General features: G+C 38.7%; 1 protein-coding gene across 5 annotated transcripts in view; it reads left to right on the top strand.

Annotated features, from left to right (window-relative positions):
- Positions 1 to 20,658, top strand: part of mink1 (misshapen-like kinase 1) — a 42,486-nt gene that overhangs the window by 17,345 nt on the left and 4,483 nt on the right. The window contains exons 10-30 of one of the 5 annotated variants that reach the window (XM_056745387.1): positions 1,110 to 1,179; positions 3,535 to 3,745; positions 5,606 to 5,716; positions 6,358 to 6,444; positions 8,182 to 8,358; positions 8,478 to 8,639; positions 9,311 to 9,577; positions 10,491 to 10,570; positions 10,652 to 10,755; positions 10,984 to 11,078; positions 11,310 to 11,333; positions 13,439 to 13,587; positions 13,921 to 14,041; positions 14,298 to 14,414; positions 14,560 to 14,671; positions 16,683 to 16,838; positions 17,694 to 17,837; positions 17,987 to 18,121; positions 18,384 to 18,484; positions 18,916 to 19,065; positions 20,055 to 20,214. In XM_056745387.1, coding sequence (XP_056601365.1) covers positions 1,110 to 1,179; positions 3,535 to 3,745; positions 5,606 to 5,716; positions 6,358 to 6,444; positions 8,182 to 8,358; positions 8,478 to 8,639; positions 9,311 to 9,577; positions 10,491 to 10,570; positions 10,652 to 10,755; positions 10,984 to 11,078; positions 11,310 to 11,333; positions 13,439 to 13,587; positions 13,921 to 14,041; positions 14,298 to 14,414; positions 14,560 to 14,671; positions 16,683 to 16,838; positions 17,694 to 17,837; positions 17,987 to 18,121; positions 18,384 to 18,484; positions 18,916 to 19,065; positions 20,055 to 20,214 — 2,733 coding nt within the window. The remainder of the gene's footprint in view (positions 1 to 1,109; positions 1,180 to 3,534; positions 3,746 to 5,605; positions 5,717 to 6,357; positions 6,445 to 8,181; positions 8,359 to 8,477; positions 8,640 to 9,310; positions 9,578 to 10,490; positions 10,571 to 10,651; positions 10,756 to 10,983; positions 11,079 to 11,309; positions 11,334 to 13,438; positions 13,588 to 13,920; positions 14,042 to 14,297; positions 14,415 to 14,559; positions 14,672 to 16,682; positions 16,839 to 17,693; positions 17,838 to 17,986; positions 18,122 to 18,383; positions 18,485 to 18,915; positions 19,066 to 20,054; positions 20,215 to 20,658) is intronic. The other 4 variants (XM_056745390.1, XM_056745389.1, XM_056745388.1 and 1 more) reach the window with 4 other exon arrangements.

Genomic DNA, 20,658 nt, shown 5'->3' with positions numbered 1-20,658 from the left:
TCAAATGAGTTGTTCTGAACACAATGTGCGTTCATACTGGCGAACACGCTGTGTACAGTATACGCTGATTCAACGATCCCAACCGCACAGCTAAAGACATTACAATGATGTACCTCATGTTAATTTAAGAAATGAAATGTATTTTAGTGCCAAACAAACAGCCTTGACACACAGCTAGCTCTTTTTCTGCAACTCTTTTTTTTTTTGTGCCTCAGTGTGCTGAAAACGAAACGGTGCCCACACTGTGGTTAAATGCCGCAACTGCCGTTACAAATGACAGTCTGTTAAATGCATGCAGAATTTCTTGTGAAGTAACGCAACATAATGAGGTGTGAGTCTGAGGCGGCACGACATTCGACGGAGGCAGCCACCTCCAATTTTTCTAAGCAGAAAAAACCCTGCCTATTGCATGATAAATGAGAGAATGAGTAAACGGTTTTGAATGGAGGATATGCAGTATAGCATAACATGATTAATATTTCAAACAAATAATTGTGGTTATCATTTTAACCAATATAATGTTGCCCTAATGTGTATATAAGATGCGCCTCTGTTGCATGTTTCTGCATCTCAGGAGTTCAACAATATAGTAAACTGGCAGGAAGGGCATTGACCGTCCAGAATTTCCAGTTTTCCCTTTCGTTTTGTTATTTCCCGAATTGCCGCTGCTTTATTTCTATTCTGCTCTTGCTAAAGTCTTTCCTAGATCTAGATCATTGACCGTCAATTTCAACAAATAGGGTTTATGTGCAGTGTAAAATCCTAACCAGATCTCATCATTGACCACAAAAGTGTACATTATTCACGTGGTTTACAGTAACTCATCAGATTTTCGCCCAGTGTCGTCGTCACACAGCTGGGCTTGAATTGTGTTTCTTTCTGCATGCGAGGAATGAGGAACAGCTTTAAATGGATGTATCTAGCCAACTGCCTTCAGCAGACTTATTAAAGCACTTTCAGCATCAGTCAAAGAGAGTGTAGATGATTTAAATTCTAAAGTGCTGCATTCTGCATAAAGAGTTTTATAACGCATATAATATTAATGCTCAAAGCCTTTCTCATTATCTTTCTGCCTTCTCTCCTTCTTATTGTCTCTTATTTCCTCTCAGAGGAGACCGAGTACGAGTACAGTGGTAGTGATGAAGAGGATGAGAACAGAGGGGACGAGAGAGAATCCAGGTAAACACAACAGTGTTTGAGTTTACACAACCTTTACAGAACACTACTGAAAAATACTCATTAGTAGATTCATTTTATAGATTATCTGAATTTGCACTGTTATTATAATTGCCGTTTTATCAAGTTAGATCGGATTTGCATTGAAATGATTTTACAATTGCATAATTTTAAGGGGCGATGAATTAATACCTCAATTTTAACCAGAGCTGTTTTGTTATATAAGAGGGAATCGTATTCAAGCGAACATCCTGTAAGTGTCAGAACTGAAAACCCTCTTGTTACTGAAATTACAACTGTTATTGACACCAGGCTCAGCGAACGCCAGGTCCTTGAATGCACTTGTCATTGATTGGTTGAACACCGCCTCCACAGAAAAATATAAACGACTACTTCTTTAGCCCCACCCACTGGTTTGCGCATGACAGTACTGAAGTAACATATATTGCGCGGTAGCAGATAGAGCGATACGAATGAACATGCCGTTAAAGAACGCAGATTCCTTTGTGAACAAGACAGAGATTGACGTCAATATTGGATGTGATAAGAATGGCGCAGCAATCTTATGTGTGTACAACTTATTTGTACTTTGCATCACTGTTGCTTTGTGAGATCGCTTGGTATACCCTGAGCCCTATTCGCACGAGACCTGAGGACCTCTAGTCATTTGTAATACTTGCAGAGGTTGTCTGTGATCTTAATCCCGTGCAAATCTGCCATGTCTGTAATTTGTAAAGTAAAAATTCCCCCTACCATATTTTGACGAAGGTCCAGTGATAATATTATGTGATTTGGTTGGCTCGCATATAATTATTTAAGGTTTTATCCACCGTATTCAAATAATGGAGGCTGATTTGAAGTGTTTCGGTATTATTTCGGCTACTGGATCAGTTACCGGGAGTCTCCCATTTGTTTATTTACCATTGAAACTCTCATTACATTTGAGATTCGCGATCTCTGTGATCTTATGTCCGGTTCGCGATCACGGGTCTCAAATGCTGACCGGTACGGATATCATTAAACACCATACGACTATAGGCTATACAAATTATACACGAAGTCTTGCCATCACATCCGGGAACTAAGTCAATATATTGGAGTAAAATCACAGGCTTCATTTATCCCGTGCGAATGCGCCACATGAAATACAGATGTCCGGAGTTCATTTTGAATCAGACGAGGTCCCCAGATAACCAAATTCACAGAAGGCTCCAACTAAGTATACTACGCTAACTGCTATCCAATCATAGCAGAGGGCGTTTACTTCCAAGTCTACATAGCAGAACGCCCATTCAAACCGATCGTTTGTCAAGCTAGCCTCAAAACCGGGAAAATAGCCTATTACTTACTGATTTTTATGTTTTTTTTTATTTAAAAACCATGTAAACGTTAAACATTAAACAAGCCCAGTTCATCACACATTTAAGCTGTTTATTATGAAAGCAAGTGATTTGTTGTTGTAGTGTGTAATAATGATGTTCAAATCCTATATGTTTTCTGCTATTTCAGTTTAATGTGCAGAGATCAGAAATTCTAGATTGACACTCTAGTGTGACTGTGACGTCAAGGAAGTTTACCTAAAAATGAAAATGATCTTATGATTTACTCTCATGCCAACCCAGATCACAAACAATAATTTTATATTAAAATGGCATACTTTTATCTTCTTATACAGGAAGGTTATATCTGATAATTTGTCTTAAACATGTTATTCAAATATTCTTATTCTCTGACAATTTATTTACATCTTGATGTTTTTTCTTACATTCTATCTATAAAGTCAAATAGAATCTAACAGCTTTGAAGTTCGATATCTCAGAACTGCTCAGAATGCAGAGAGAACCTTATAATTGTACAAAGTTAAAAAAAGTATGAACTTCCTTGGGCTGTCACCACGTACCATTATTGTCATAATAAAAATCATGTTTAAAGATTCTAGGTTATTACTACATATAACATCAAATTATTTTGGACCAATTTACAATTTTGCTTCAAGAGCCACAATGGTTAGAAACCCTCTCTCTGCCTCCCTACACTCATTGGTGATTCATTGGCCAAAAATTTCTGGTGGTGAAACTACCTGTTTGGTTTGTCATGGTGCTTGGGCATAGAAATGACACGTTTCACTTGTATTGGATGTTTATTATTAGGATTTTATGTGCATTAGGCAAGTTCCTCATAGAGAAGCCCTTTTAGATTTCAGCTGTCTGAAGGAACTGGGTGCATGCCATTGATGCAACCAAGTTTAAGTCCTCATTGCCAACTCCAGATGTCTTCACAACCCATCTCTTCGCAGTTCTACTCTTAACTCTGTTTTCACCAGCTCATTAATCTTCATTTCCTTGATTATGTCTCCAGCTCCATTTTAAACGTTCCGGGTGAGTCGACATTGCGCAGGGATTTCCTGCGGCTGCAGCAAGAGAATAAGGAGCGCTCCGAGGCCTTAAAGAGACAGCAGGCGCAGCTCGCTGCTCAGCGCAGAGACCCCGAGGAGCACAAACGCCAGCTGCTGCACGACCGCCAGAAACGCATAGAGGAGCAGAAAGAACAGAGGCGTCGCTTAGAGGAGGTACATATACACACAAGTGCATGTTCAAGTCACTCGACATGATCTCTGCTCTCTCAGCGAACGTCGAGGGCAGAATGCCAGTCATGAAAGAAATTTGTTTAAACCTACACAGCAAATGGATTTTTTTAAAGCTTAAGTGTTCTGGATTTTATCTCCGGTACATCAAAGTCGGACTGAACATGAGTCAGACCACTGCGAGGCTGGAAAGGAGGCCAAAAGTTTAAATAAGGAGAACATTCTGGAGTGTTCCGCAACGTTGGAAATAAATTGCCTACAGTACATCTCAGCCAGGTGTTTCACAGCAGCCTTTGTTCAAGTGCTTAACATTTTTCTCTTATCTGGAAAAGTCCCTCTTCAGTAAAGTGGAGGCAGCATGGTATAAAGAATTTCACATTACGTAAAGTCAGATTTATTTACTAAAGAGATGTAATGGCTAATAATCTCTGAACTAGCTAAGAAAGGTATGCGGTAGAGAACACACACACACTCCTTTAATTTGGTCTAATGTAATGAGCATCATAAGGCATTCAGATAAACCTGGAAAAAGTTTTGGGATCTTAATTTTTTTTTGAAAATTAATAGTATTATGACAATATGAAATATTAGAAATTCAGCATTTCTAGGTCACTAATCAAATAAGCACATTTGTGACATTGATGTGAACCTTTTAAAAAAAATTCACATAGAAAATGTGGATCCTATGGGTTTGCAAACATTTCCAAATGTCCATGCCAGCTCTAGTGCATCTTGTTGTTACAGTTTTTTGGCTTTTTAATATGAATACAGGAAAGGTCCAGTGTAATAAATTTAGCAGCGTCTAGCTGAAGCAACGGCTCACTCCACCCCTCCCCATGGAAGCACTATGGTGGCTGTCACAGAACTAAAATGTCGTCACGTTTTCGCTTCTTTGCCAAAAGAGATAACGTATTTACGAAACGTGTTCTGTAGAGCAGCTTGTCGAATGACAAATTCTGGGACCCGTAGTGTATGTACGTACTCATGCTAAGGTAATAAAAACCTTATGTAAGGTCTTTATACACCTCTGAACACATAGTTATATATATTATATTGCATTTCTGTCAACAGATCCTCCCAAAAAAATACACTGGACCTTTAACTTTAAGGAAATCTATCTACCTACACCTCCGTTCCCCTTGCAGGGAATTCGTCAAGTTGTTTCTACAGTAGCCCGAACTGCTCACGATTAGAAAAATACGTTATTTCCGAATACGCAATGCTTCGAAAAGGAAGGGTCAGTGGTGGATTGGATCCAATATTGTGGATTGCGTCTCATTCGCAATCTCATCACTAGATGACGCTAAATTTCATACCCTGGACCTTTAATTTCACTGCTATCAATATAATTTGTAGTTATGAAAAGATACCAATAGTATTGCAAGGCTAAGCCATCTTTGCTACTGTTCATACTTGGATCCCAGTTTATATACACAGGCACACATGAATATTGAATAATGATGACTAGGTAATAAAAACTGTACCTGCCTCTCTATTGGGAACTTAAAGCTCCATTAGAGTTCAGGTGCAGGTCGTGCAAAGTCTTATGGGAGATTTAGCTGATAGAGCTATAGACATTCACAGGGTGACATCCACCCACTGAATGGGACACATCACCTCCCTACTGAATACAGCACCGCAGTGCACTGACTCACCAGTCACTATACTCTGTTCTCAATGTGCTCGCTTTCTCTCTCTTTCTCCATGGTTACGCTCCTCATTCTCTCCCCCTTAATTTCCCCTCTCAAAAGCACTAGATGATTTTTAGCAACAGGACGGCTCTCATTATTTCAGCCAAATATATTCAAGTGACTCACGCACACTCGCTCTCTCTTTTTCACACAGCAACAGAGGAAGGAGAGAGAGATGGTGCGGCAGCAACAGGATAAAGCTCCTCACCGGAGACTCGATGATATGAGGCGAGAGGAGGACAGGAGGATGGCAGAGCGAGAGCAGGTAACCAATCACAGCCTCTGAACGGCAGCCGCCCGCCCAATAGCAGCCGAGCGTGGGCGTTCCACTCGGCACAGCTCTGGCACAGGAATGTCTGTGGAGTGGTTGCCATGGCAGCAGGCTCTCAAACGCAGTTCTGAATGTGTGGGTGAGCCGCGAGCAGCCCTACATTCAATACGATTCAAAGTGACACAATCACAAAAGACCAATCAGCATCAATGAGTATGCAGTGTGCGATGGGACACACTCTTTAAAACTACATCACACGTACATGGCCAACAGCACACTTATTAGTGTTTCTACAATAGAACGGATGTGGAAGCGCATGCGTCACATCGCCGACAGTGATGGGAACCGCTGTGCGCGCACCGTTTTAAGATTATGAAAACGGTGCGTCGCCGCGGCGAAGCATGTGGAACAAATCTCCTTCGTTGCGGTGTCTTCAGCCATTTTAAAAAGCCAATCAGAAACAGTTCTTTAAAATGTCTGCCTCTATCTTTGGAGCTTGCTCAGACATGTGTATCTGTCCGCTCTGTCAAATGTCTTTTTAATTTCATTCTTTTGAGTCTATTCTCATCTGACTCTTCTTCCTCCTCCTCCACTGCTCCTCGTTTCTCTCTCTCTCTCCTCATTCCTCTCTGTAGGAGTTTATAAGACATAAGTTGGAGGAAGAACAGCGGCAGTTAGAGATACTGCAGCAGCAATTACTGCAGGAACAGGCATTGCTGATGGTAACCCAAGTCTTCCTTTTCCCTCTGTTTCTCTGATCCGGCTGCCTGAGTCATCTGCCAGATTTGTGTCTCATGCCACGGGCTCCATAGCTTGTTTTTAAATTATCAGATGACGCCGGAAATCAAAATTGATCTGCTGTAGAAAGTAGGACAAAGGAATAGTTCACCCAAAAATGAAAATTCTGTTATCATTATCTCACCCTCAGGTTGTTTCAAACCTCTATACATTTATTTTTGTTGAACACAAAAGAAGATATTTTAAAGAATGTGGGAAACGACACAGATCTGGGGCACCATTGAATACCATAGTGGATTGTTTCAATTAAATTCTTTCTAAAATATTTTCAGCAGATTTATGCAGGTTTAAAGTTTGAGGGTGTGTTAACATTTCCATTTTCGGTGAACTATCCCCTTAAGTATTTGGCAATTTGATTTGGAAATGTTCCAAAGCGGGGGTACTTAAGGAGTTCTGAAATGAGACTCAAATATCTTCATTTCTCCCGTGTGTTTTTGTCAATGTCAGAAAGGGCTGAATAAGTCATTTATGTTATGGCTAACAGTTTGTTTACTGTTGGCTTGTAGTATAAAATCAAAGTTACTTGGCGTCTACACCGGATGTGGCGCGACGCTACAAGAGACAGTAGAACGCATTAGAACCCATTTTTTATTTTGTCCATACCGTGCCGCGTCCAGTATAGACAGGGTGTTAGTCTTGTACATTCGATTTTTGGTGCAACAAATATAATATTTTTGGACATTGTAGGACATTTTGTAAAAAAGGATCTTCACTGATTTTGTTATTAATAGTTTTAATTTAACTTTTTGTAATGGAAAGTAAATAAATTATTTATAAAAAAATAGGCTTTTAGTTTTTAGGACCAGCTGATATATTTGTTAGGGATGACCCAATATGTAATTTTTGGTCGATACCAATAACTGATCATTCTTTATATCCACCAAAATATCGGTTATCTGCTTCCAATCTTACATTATTAGTACAGTTAAGATAATTTGTTTCCCTTAAACAAAGGTAAAAAGTGGACAACTGACTACAGAAAGAAGGATCTCTAAAATCGTGAAGATTTCTAAATATCATGTACCAAGCCTACTTTATAATAGTTAAAGATTTTTTATCTTGTAAACTTTTCTGGTATAATCTTTATTTAATTAAACCCTGAAAAGTGTTCTCGATAGCCACAAGTCTAAGAGGTCTCAAGACAGAAAGCATTCAGACAGAAATCTTCTTCAAACTGTATACTTTTGTTCCTACAATTAACAGATTCATAAATAGCTATATAGTGTACCTACATCAACAAAGTTTTGCTAATAGCTGTAAGTGAAGTGAAATAATTTCTCAGAGGTCGTTATATCTAATTTATCTGCTTTAATATATTGGCCTGATTTAATTATCGATAACCGGTACCGATAAAATTAAAGATTAACATTTAGCGGCTGATACCGAGATGATCAATAATATATCATTCATCCCTACTATGTTTGTATTATAATTAATATTGTTTACAGAAAATTGTTGATATTTGTTTTTTTTTAGATAGTAATCTTATTTTTGTGTAATTATTCAGATATTTTTGTGTGTTAAAGGGGAGGGCTGAAAGCTTTGCGTCTTGTGTGTTTTTGCATGTATCTGTGCGTATTATGTGTTACTTCTTTAAGCATAAATGTATTATAATTCAAGTATTAGTCAATCATTTATTAATTGTGTATTGCTTTGTACAGGAGTACAAGCGTAAACAGCTGGAGGAGCAGAGGCAGTCAGAGAGACTTCAGAGACAGCTCCAGCAGGAGCATGCTTACCTTGTCTCACTGCAACAACAGCAGCAACAAGACAAAAAGCCTCAGATGTACCACTACAGCAAGAACCTGGAGAACAATAAACCGGCCTGGGCTAGAGAAGTATACTTACACACATGACATATACAGCTCACAACTGTAACAAATCTGCTGGTGTCAAGTGCCATGACATTGAACCTTCACCATATACATTTTTAATGCTCCCTTTGTTTGTCTCTTAGGTTGAGGAGCGCAGTAAATTGAACAGACAGGGTTCTCCCAAAATCTGCACTACAGTCTCAGACACCAACATCCAATCACGCTCTGAGTCCATTAACCAATCAGGAGCCGCACAGACTCCGCCCATGCAGAGGCCTGTGGAACCACAGGGTGGACAGGGCAAGGTGGGCAACGTGTTGTATTATTCCCTAATTAAATATATATAATCTCAGTGTGGTAATTCTGCCGTCATTATTCAAAATAATGTACAGCTGAAAAAATTGGCAAATTTTTTCACAATTTTTTTCTAGTAATGATTAACGTGGCATTCTATAACTTTAATGGTTGAATAAAGTTATAGATAAAATCAGTAAGCAAGTACATAAAACTGTTAAAATGTTTTTATGTTTTTTCTTGGTGGATTTGAAAGTTAAAACTTTAAGATTATAAATTATAATAATTTATAAATTGAGACGTTGTGAATAAAAGGTGTATCATGAATAAAAGGTGTATATACCCTGTTAATGCTGCATGCTTTGGCCTGCTAACTCTTTACTCCTTACTGTTCAGTAACATACTTGTTCTTGTCTTTCTTTCCTGTGGGACCTGTTAACTTCCTCTGTTATCCTCCATTTCGCGGACGTCCTCTTCACTTTCCTTCAACACCCACTACTTAACCCCCCCACCCACTGCTTGCTGCCCTCCTCTCTATGCCACACGTTTCCTTCTCTCCCAAATTTACGTATCCCCGTCTCTATATTCCAATTATTTACCCACGACAACCGTTCACAATGCCATTTTCCTTTCATTGGTACACTTCTCTCTCTTTTTCGCTCCTCCTTCAAATCTGGCGTAGTTTCAGATGGCCCACCTGGTGCCGTTAAAACCGTACGCCGCTCCTGTCCCTCGCTCTCAGTCTCTCTGCGATCAGCCCACTAAGACAATGTCCGCCTTCCCCACCCAGGATCCCTCTCCCACACCCACACCTCGCCCACTTCACTCCAGAGAACTAGTCCGTCAAAACTCTGACCCCACCTCAGAGACCCCCGCCCCTCAATCTCGGCCAATGAGAGATGACCGAGGGCCCTGGATCCGTCTTCCAGAGATTGAACAGCCTCCTAAAGTAAGACACTGTGAAGATATTTTTTCCTTACAGGTTTTGTACATTTTTGTGGACTTTATTTTAACAAATCACTGCAGATTATCCTCTAAATGCACCACCATATAACTTGACTGTAAGCATTTATATAGTCATAGTCAGTTCCTACTAAATCACATTAGTAGGTTTATTATAGAATGGGCCTTATTTACACAACACGGCACATTTGCTTGCCGTATCGCAGTCATGAAAAGCAGACAGCAAATTAGATTTAATTTATGTGTGATGTTGGGAGATTTTTATTGGTCACGGCAGCAGAAATTCATACAATGATGATGCAATAATGGGGAAGAGTATTGCAATCAGGCATATATACAGGCACACGGTCTTGTCGAGAGCACTTCAATGTTTTAAAGGAATAGTTCACCTTCAAAATGAAAATGCAGTCATTATTTACATGCCCTGTTTTGAAAAATGCTCCCCACTGGCTTGTATTCTATGGACAAAAAAACAATGCGAGTCAATGAGGACTGTAACCAACATTTTTTTTAAATATCTTCTTTCGTGTTCTGCAAAAGAGAGAAAGTCATACAGGTATGAAATTAGTAGGGGGCGAATAAATAATGTCAGAATTTATATTTATTCCTTTAAGAGATAATTCTGATGCCGTGCAGTCTTGCTATAGTACACTAGATCAAGGTTGTCTGGTACATCCTTCACAATCTTACACTCTGAACTTGGAAACTGTGCCATGCACAATGCATTCAAACCAGTTTTTTTGCACTATAACTTGATTGAAATAAAGGCTTCAGTGAGTCAGAAAACAATACAGAGAGTTTCAGTGGCTGCAATTCATTCTTTGTGAATCGCCCCCTTTGTGATTATAAATATCAATGCTTTCATTATATAGTTTTGACTTCTGTATTCTCTTTCTCAGATTCCACAGAGAACAGCCTCAATAGCCACTGCATTAAACACAAATCTCTCATCTGGTATCAGACTCCCGGTTCGAGCAAGGTAACACATGCACATGCACATCCAACTGAGGTCATGGAGGTCATGTGACAGGTCTGACTCTGTGTGTTATTTATTTGTCAGTAATCCAGATCTGAGTCGTAATGAACGCTGGGAGAGAGGAGACAGCATGAGTATCATGTCCAACCTCCCACAGACCGGCTCTCTAGAGAGACACCGTATACTCAGTGAGTGTTGACGTGTCTGGGTGTTTATTTTCTTATACTATTAAGCCAGAGGAATTGGTTATTAAACATGTTATATAATGAGTTATTGACAATGTAATTTAGCTCAGCGTAATAATAAATAAAGTCAATGCTGTCCCCTCTGAATAACGTAAAGAGTTTATGTGAACGAGAGCTCTTGAGTTCCACATGTTGTGGATTGTTGTGTGTAAAGATGCAGATTTATTTTAGGTTCATCTAAGATGGATTCCTCCCCCACCTTGTCCCATGACGGTCGACACAAGCCAGGAGAATCCCGAACCTCGTCCAGACCCAGCAGACCAGCGGTGAGATGCATACATACATACAGAAGTGTCTGCACACGCTCAGATGAACACCTAAGACTCACATCTAAAATTATAAACACTTATGCACAAAAGCTCCCGAATCATTCTGCTTGTGTCTTGTACACAATGAACACATGGATAATGAATGAACTCAACCCTTCTTAATACACTAACCTCTGTTCCTCACCCTCACCTCTCCTTTATCGATCTCTTTTCTTCCACGGCCCTCAGAGCTATAAGAGAGCAATAGGAGAGGTCAGTGCCCACTCTCGTGCCACCATGAGTCCGTGTGTGCCTGCATGTGTTCTCGCATGCTTTCATCTTATTGTGACGATGTGATGAGGATAAATGTCAAATTAATGTTTTGCTTTTTTAATATGTGAATGTTATTAATATAAATGCATAAGAAATTAATCATATGTATTAGAAATTCATATAAAGATCATTCAGTCAATTGACCCTAAACTTTTGAATGGTAATATGCATTTATTATGAAATTAGTTATGTATAAATATAACTGTGGCGTGATATACATTTTTCTTTTAAAACAAATGGAATGGATGACTTGGACTAAATTATGAAGAAAAACACCCAATAATTGTCTGCATGAATAGGAAGCATTTTAGGGTGAGACCTCAAGAAGCTGGTTGATGAAATACCAAAAGCACATTTTAGATAACTACACTTTTGGTTTTTATCCACAACATAATACCCAACGTTACATTTTGTTTCATCGTTTATCATTTTGGTTGGATTACTATTAACCTGAACCTTTTGAACAGTCGTGTAATTCTAGGTAATCGCTAAACAATGGCATTGAAATATCGAAAATAGCTTGAAAATGGTTATTATTTAAAATATACAAAGATAAATGTAAAACATTCGAATTTTTCTAATATTTGGATGGTTGGTTAAGAAGCGCCTTTTAATCCAGAAAGTCCTGTTTATCTAAAGCACCAGTCCAGAATTAAACCATCAACATCTCTAGATGTTTGCGACCACATTAGGAATGGGTTTTTTTGTCAGTTGGTCTACTTTAGTCAATAGATATTAACCCTGAATTTAAAGGACTTAGAAAAAAAATGCTCAGTTTACTCACCCTTGTTATCCCAGATGTATATAACTTCCTTTCTTAGTTGAACACGAACAAATACCTTTAGATTAAAACCACTTCATTTTATCATATTATGTGGCACTCTAAATGTTTAAGCTCCCCAAAGCAAAAACATCATTAACATACATTTTTTCTGAAGTGAAGAAAATAACATTTTTACATATTTAGTGACATTGAAACCAAAATAAACGCATACTAACCCTAAATCAAAATTTTGGAACATCGGTAACTTGGGTTAGAATTTTATTAGTTCTTGCGTGTCATGTAAATTGTTCATGATTTTTATATTTAACTTATATTTTCAACATATTTAGTCATATTGAATCCAAAACAAAGGCATATCAGCCCTATATTAAAATTTTGGTGTACATTGATAACATTTTTCAATGGGGACAGATATCATTAGTTCTTGCATGTCTAGTGACCTTATATTTTGTCACGAAAGAATTTCCCACCGAAATGCATTTGTTTTGGTTCCGCTATCGCTAAAAATGCAACATTTTTAATCTGCGTGACATTTTTCAAAAGTTTTTATTTTCAAATGAATAAAGTTATATACAGTACATCTGGGTTGGCATAATAGTGAGTAAACTGTGAGAGAATATTTATAGCAAAGAAATGTATACAGGTTTGGAACAATCTGAGGTTGAGATGACCGAATTTAAAGTAGTAGTTCACCCAATAATGAACATTCTGCCGTCATTTACTCGCCCTCAGATTGTTCCAAACATGAAAACATTTCTTAAAACATATTACATGTTCTGTTTAAAGCAAATTAAGATATTTGGAAGAATGTCAGTAACCAAAGAGACCTCAACTACCATTGACTCCCATTTCCCCACTATGGCAGTAAATGGGGGATGAGATCTGTTTGGTAACTGACAATCTTCCAAGTATCGTCCTTTGTGTTTAGAATAAATCATGACAGAATTTTCATTTTTTGGTAAACTATCCCTTTAAGTACAATTTTAGGGGGCATGTTAGTGCTGTTTTTACGTTTCGTGTTTTGAAAGAGAGAAAATGCATAGACCACATTCTTGCTCCCCACCCAAGTTTCCTGTTCCACACAGCCTCCACATTCCAAAGACTTTCAGAAAGACAGAAGAATCTTGTGAACTGACTTAATCAAGATCAAAAAAGTTTTAGGTTTCTAGTCGTAAGAGTTTTTTGATGGATAAGTGATGTGTGAAACAAGTATATGCATTAAGTAACATGTTGATTTTTTTATAATTTGTGTGTGTGTTAGGATCATGGACTGTACTCAAAGGAGCGGGCAGAAGAACAGCCGAGGCCTCCAGTGAAGGCTAATGACTACTCGTCCTCCTCAGAAAGCAGTGAGAGCAGTGAAGAGAGCGAGAGTGGAGAGGGAGCGGAGGAGGAAAGTCCGACTGACCGGTAATCATGGAGTGAATGTTTCAAGAAATTGATGATAATAACTTTTCAAAAACTTTTTTAAAAGCTTTGCACATATGCACTCTATATCCTCTTGGAGAGATAAAAAACTTTGATGCCTCATCTTGCACTACATGACTATTTATCCAATCAAAAAGTCTCTTTTCCAAGAATGTGTCTCCCACGATTACCACTGTGACATAACAAAAGCCTGATTCCTATAAATAAGACTTTCGGTTTAAACACGAAGAGTCAACACACAACTGAGTTTATGTTAGAAAGCCTGCAGCAACGCAGAGACTAAAGACAATTTTATCTTTTCAACTTGTGTTTCAGCCCTCGTGATGCAGACTCTGACTCGGTGAACACTATGGTGGTCCATGAGGAGGAGGAGGGTGAAGGGGGAGATGAAGAACGTGCTGGAGGTTACGGGGACCAAACCATGCTTGTACAGAGGGTAAGATGTGTGTTCAACTCTTGACTTTAGCGTAAGAAAAAATATTGGATTGAAACTTCATTACAGTGCATTATGGGATTGATCAAAATGAAGTATCTTATCATGTAGCACAATTTTGCAGCATAGCTTTTCCATTAGTAGCATTCTTCAAAACAATGAAGGATAGGCAGCGTAATGGGTTCTGTGCTTGTGAACTCCATACTTGTTTTTCTTCCGCGAATATGAAAGTAGAACTGTATGTTTGTGCTTCTGACAGACTCCAGAAAAGCGGAGTCATAATGGATACACTAACCTGCCCGATGTGGTCCAGCCCTCCCACTCTCCCACAGACTCGGCCTCCCACTCTTCTCCTGGGAAAGACTCTAACTATGATGTGAGCTCTCTTCCCACACACACGTTCTCTACAGTGGTTATCATTTCACACATTTATTTGCTTCATGTGTGTTCGTCTGTGTCACATATACAGTACAAAGTATGTGCATTTAATTGGTTAACACAGATCATGCTGTTAATTTCAGTATCAGTCCAGGGGATTGGTGAAAGCTTCCGGAAAATCCTCCTTTACTACCTTTGTGGACCTTGGAATGTACCAGGCGCCAGGTGGTACTGGAGATAACATGTCTGTTGGAGGTGTGGTCATTGTTTGTACTGCTTATATGATTAACTACTTGATATTGATTTGTTTTAAAGCGGCAGTCCATTTCTTTGGCCTCTCTATGGCCATCTCTGTTTGAAACACAGAATTGCAGGTTACTTTACATACTTAAAGGAACAGTTCTCCCAAAAATGAAAATTCGGTCTTCATTTACTCGCCCTCAAGTTGTTTCAAAGATAGATATTTGAAAGGATGCTTGTAACCAAACAGTTCTTGCCATAGTAGGAAAATCGCTTCATAGATTTTTTAGTTCTTTTGTTCTGTTAAACGCAAAAGAAGATATTTGGAAGAATGTGGGAAAGCAAACCGTTCTTGAGTTCTTTTGCCAACCATTGTGATTTTTCCTACTATTGTATTCAGTGGTGGCTATGAACTGTTTGGTTACTAGCATTCTTCGAAATATCTTTCTCTGTGTTCATCAGAACATAGACATTTATCCAGATTTTGAACAACTCGAGGGTGAGTAATGATGAGAGAATTTGTATTTTTGGCTGAAATGTCCCTTAAAGGTGTGTTGAGGTCCGATGACATAAAAATAAATTTTCTATGAAATCGAACCCAATAGGTTATATTATAAATCATTATTATATCGCAGAAATGGAGTCTATGAAGCTGTGCACTTGCGCAGAAGTTCTGTTCGGAAAATATTACATGTGCATGTAAAAAAAATTGAATCGTATTGTAACATTTAGGGGACATGTAAACGGCACGGAAATGATCTGCAAAGATTGAATTCATTCGGATTGACAAAAATGGGTGCATGTAAACACCCAATGTGGCGTGGGATGGAGGCATTCAGCCTGTGGCACTGTTTGCTTTGATAGCGGCCTTCAGCTCATCTGTATTGTTTGGTAGGATGTTTCTTGTCTTCCTCTTAACAGTACACCATAGATTCTCTACGGGGTTAAGATCAGGCGAGTTTGCTGGCCAACCAAGCACAGTAACACTAGCTCCAGACTCACTTTTTTACTAGGAGCACTGTAGCCCATGACTGAAAATGTAAGGAGCGCAAGCAGAACATTTAGGTGCACACCTTAAATCTGCCAGCAATGCAATTAATTACCATTTTTTATTTTGTTGAGTACCATTCATCTTGTTCACAACACAATCTAAAGATAACTTGACATAAACTTAACAAGTGCATTCGCCTGTCGTTCATTCTTGTTGTGAACGGATAGGAAATGATTCAGTGCTGTCTCAAGTACTCAACTGATAAATGGCATATTCTGAACTCCTCAAGCTTCTTGGACTCTTTCTCCAGACTCTGGGGCCTTGATTTCCAAATAAAATGCAAAATTTTATTTCATCTGAAAAGAGAACTTTGGACCACTGAGCAACAGTCCAGTTCTTTTCTCCTTAGCCTAGGTGAGATGCTTCTTATGCTGTTTCATGATTTGGAAGTGGCTTGGTTCTAGGAATGTGACAGCTGTAGCCCATTTCCTTAAGACCTGTGTGTGTGTGGTGACTCCAGCTATAGTCCACTCCTTGTGAAGTTCACCCAAGATCTTGAAACGGCTTTTCCTAACAATACAGGCAAGTTGAAGGCCGCTATCAAAGCAACCTGGGTTTCAATAACGGCTCAGCAGTGCCACAGGCTGATCGCCTCTATTCCACGCCACATTTATGAAGTATTTCGTGCTAAAAGGGCCCCAACCAAGTATTGAGTGCACAGTTGAACTTTGGAGATCTTGAACATTTCTGTTTCATCTTTGACAAAATATACAAATTTTTAGAGATTCTGAATTTGTTGAATTAAAACATAAAACTATTGAAATATTTCGCTTTGTCTGCAATGAATTTACCATATAGGAAAGCTTGCTTTTTTTTAAAACTCCAAAAAATACTTTTCCATGATATTCAATTTTTTTTAAATGCACCTGTATGTGAGAATAACTAAGCAGACCAGTGTTTGCAAAGTGGTCTATACATTATTAGTGTAAAACAGTATGTTAAAATACTAATAATTTAGTAACTGTGTGGGTGTAGGTCTGGGCTCTCGTTTTGAGCAGCTGAAAATGGAGGTCAGGAAAGGATCGATGGTCAATGTCAATCCCACCAACACTCGCCCAGTTAGCGACACTCCTGAAATCCGCAAATACAAGAAAAGATTCAACTCCGAGATCCTCTGCGCTGCACTGTGGGGTAAGAGCTGAATGAGAACTTGTGTGTAGGTGTGTGACTACCAGTGTTCACAATGCTACTTCTTTACTTAACATTTCATGACAGTAGCACAATGACTTCAAAAATGTCCTCTCTCTGAAGTAGCACTTTGGTATTTCTTAATGGTTCCTTTCTGTTATTACTCATTTAGATTTTCTTTGTTGTTTTAAAACAGTAGTTTTTTTAGGGTAAGTGTTCTAGTTTACATTTACACTTATGCATTTGGCAGACGCTTTTATCCAAAGCGACTCAAATTTCATTATCCTATACATTTATACTTAGGCATATACAATACCCTCGGATCAAACCCACAACCTTGCGTTGTTAACGCAATGCTCTTACCACTGAGCTACAGGAAAGCTTTGTCCGCATGCTATCTGTAATCTGATGGTAGAATGTTAAAACATAACATATGTGTGAGATCCAACAGACCGTCCAAACAAAATAAGTTAAATGTTAATAGAAATTAAATCATAACAGTCAGTCCCTGCTGGACACTGAAACACATCAGATAGAGGACAAATGGTAGGTAAAACACAATGTGAACACACGACTAGCACTCAAACTTTCTGTAAGAAAACCACGGCAGGAGTGGTTGCGGCAGTCCGGTCACGATGCACTGCAGCCGCCAGCACGAAACACCAAAAACGTGTGAAAATTTGTTCGGATTGAATCCAAGAATGCCTGTTTTATGTGTATTTTTAGTGTGTGATGCGAGATGGTCAAAAACATAATTTAAACAAAGTTCTGCAACAAGCAAACAACTTCTGACTAAAGTGAGTTGGTAAATAAAGTTCAGAATAGCTTTTAGTTTTATAACAGTTTCTGTTCTGTCAGGTGTGAATCTGCTGGTGGGGACAGAAAACGGTCTGAAGCTGCTGGATCGTAGTGGACAGGGTAAAGTGTATCCACTGATCAACTCGCGCAGATTCCAGCAGATGGACGTTCTGGAGGGACTGAACTTACTCATCACTATATCAGGTTATATCTTCACTCTAAACATACTAGCGTCTCACTGAGAACGTCTCACTGTCTTGGTGCTTTCACATCCATTCCCTCATCACTACAGCTCATTCTGTGATCAAGCGTATGTACACCATTTATTCTTATAATCAGCATTTCGCCCTCAGGAAAGAAGAATAAGGTGCGCGTGTATTATCTGGCATGGTTGAGGAATAAAATCCTTCATAATGACCCAGAGGTGGAGAAGAAACAGGGCTGGACCACAGTAGGGGAAATGGAGGGGTGTGTCCACTACAAAGTGGGTAAGTGTGCACTTGCAGTATAATGCGCAACAAAAAAATGACACAAGGTATTCACGGTTGCAATTTACACAACACAGTGTGAATAAAAAATAGGCATACAACATACATTAGCTTGATATTCATTACAAAGGGATGATATGTGTGTTCGTAGTGGTTAATGATATAACAAAAGAAACAGTCTTTCAAATTTCTGTGTCAGTATTACACTTCTCTAACTGTGTTTGTGTCATAACTAAAGCATTTTTGTGTTTATTTTTCCCAGTGAAATATGAAAGGATTAAGTTTTTGGTTATCGCTCTGAAGAATGCGGTAGAGGTGTACGCCTGGGCTCCCAAACCTTACCACAAATTCATGGCCTTTAAGGTAGAGACACTTTTGAAAGAATCAATATTTATTCGCTTTTATGTTGTTCTATCAAGCAAAAGTGGAAGAATTAAATGGAAGTTCTATCAATAAAAAAAGTTGTTTTGCGCTATAAGAATTATTAAGCCATAAAACACACTGGAAATGATATCATTATTCACTAATAAGGTAAACGATATTCATGTTACTGTACACAATTATTTACAAATTTCTGCATTTGTGTACTAAAAATAACAGCATGTATTTAATTTTAGGGAGGATTAATCAACTTTTTATTTGCATCATGTCCGCTTTGATGCATTTTCCTTTTCTTTCTTACCGCCTGAACTTACTGAACTTACTTCCTTTTATTTCATGACTTGATTCTTTTTGACGCTTTCACATAGTCTCTGTACTGAGCAGTGTTGATTAGTTGTAATCATTCTTTGCAGTCTTTCGGGGACCTGCCACATAGGCCTCTTTTGGTTGACCTCACAGTGGAAGAAGGTCAAAGGTTAAAGGTCATTTATGGGTCAAGTGCTGGCTTCCACGCCATTGATGTCGACTCTGGAAACAACTATGACATCTACATTCCTGTGCATGTGAGTTAAATCTGTTTATACAACAGTTCTTTCTAGTTCTTGGAGGTGATTGGCTGAGAGCCATGCGATATTCCACCAGTATCACCACGGGAACCGCTTCACTGACTGTTTGTGTCACTCGCCACTATACTAACTCAGACTTTTCTGTACTCGCAACTGCGTCACTCTGAAGAAGCCAGAAAGCTAGCTAACAAACAAACAACACACACACACACAAAGCAGTTTATCCTTGCCTGAATGTTTACTTCTGTGATACTTTCTAATTAAAACTGACAATAAACAAGATATGATACAAATGGTATACATAAAAACACGTGCACTGCTATGGGTTTACATGTGATGCCATAGGACTTTCTTTCAATCGATCACAGTTGAACTTCCAAGAATCAATGTAAGAATGCCTACATAGAGTAAATAAAGTTACAGGCATATCTTTCTCCAAGGTAAAGATTGTTTGCGTGCAAATCATCACTACGCATGTATGGAGTAACCAGAGCCATTGAGACAGAGAGTTGCGTCAACTCCGATTTTCACAGTAATGACGGTTCATGGAGGCTCTCAATAGTTCCCAGAAGTTACTAGTAACGCATGGAGCTGCAGCACATACTTGTGACATACTTTCAACCGATTTAAAGACGCAAGTCAATTTATGAATAAAAAAAGGAAAGAAATAAAGCATTTATAGAGAAAACATAACTTCCTGGAACTATCTGAAGGCTCCATGAATCACGTGATGCAAAAATGTTGAACTTCCATTAACGCCAGTCTCTCTCAACCGCTCTGGGAATAACAAACTTTAATACTGGAAAATGGCCACTAGGTGGGGACTAATGAAAGTAAAAACTAAACGTTGCCTCCGGCCTAATCACAGGCATCCTAATATAGAGCCCCATCACACTCCTAGTTGCGTTATGGCATTTATATTTTTTATACATGTACAGTTTGTTAATACTGTATATTATACACTTTTTCATTGTCTGTCGTTGTAGATCCAGTCACAGGTGACTTCTCACGCAATCGTATTCCTGCCTAATTCAGACGGGATGGAGATGCTGTTGTGTTACGAGGACGAGGGCGTTTACGTCAACACGTATGGCCGCATCATTAAAGATGTGGTGCTGCAGTGGGGAGAAATGCCCACATCTGTGGGTGCGTGAAAATATTCTTAGGACTACTGAAAAGTGATTTTTACTGTCTTTTTCGCAATAAAGCTTTAGCAGCTCTGTTTTTTATACATGGTCAGCTCCCTTGCCTTTGTTATGCCTACAGAGGCAACCACCTTTCACTGAAATGGAACTACACAACTAATTTCCCTTTATTAAATCTAATAAACTGTATCCAATAAAAATATACAATTCTATAACAATTGCATATATTTAAACATTAATAAATATATGCTGAACTTTTTTATTTGACATTTCTTATCACTTATCTGTCTTCTCGGATCTTTGTTACTGATCTTAATGACCATGTATTACTTTCACTGTGATCGGATTACCTACAATGCCACTGACATCCTTTAAAATGCTGTTTACTAAGTTGTGGAACAGAGATGTGGTCTTTAAATCGAGCTTTTCTATTCTACCATTATTG

The sequence above is a fragment of the Triplophysa dalaica genome, chromosome 4 (assembly GCF_015846415.1).
Source record: "Triplophysa dalaica isolate WHDGS20190420 chromosome 4, ASM1584641v1, whole genome shotgun sequence".
Taxonomy (NCBI): Eukaryota; Metazoa; Chordata; class Actinopteri; order Cypriniformes; family Nemacheilidae; genus Triplophysa; species Triplophysa dalaica.
Note: the sequence above shows the minus strand (reverse complement) of the source record. Positions and strands in the feature narration are given on the sequence as shown.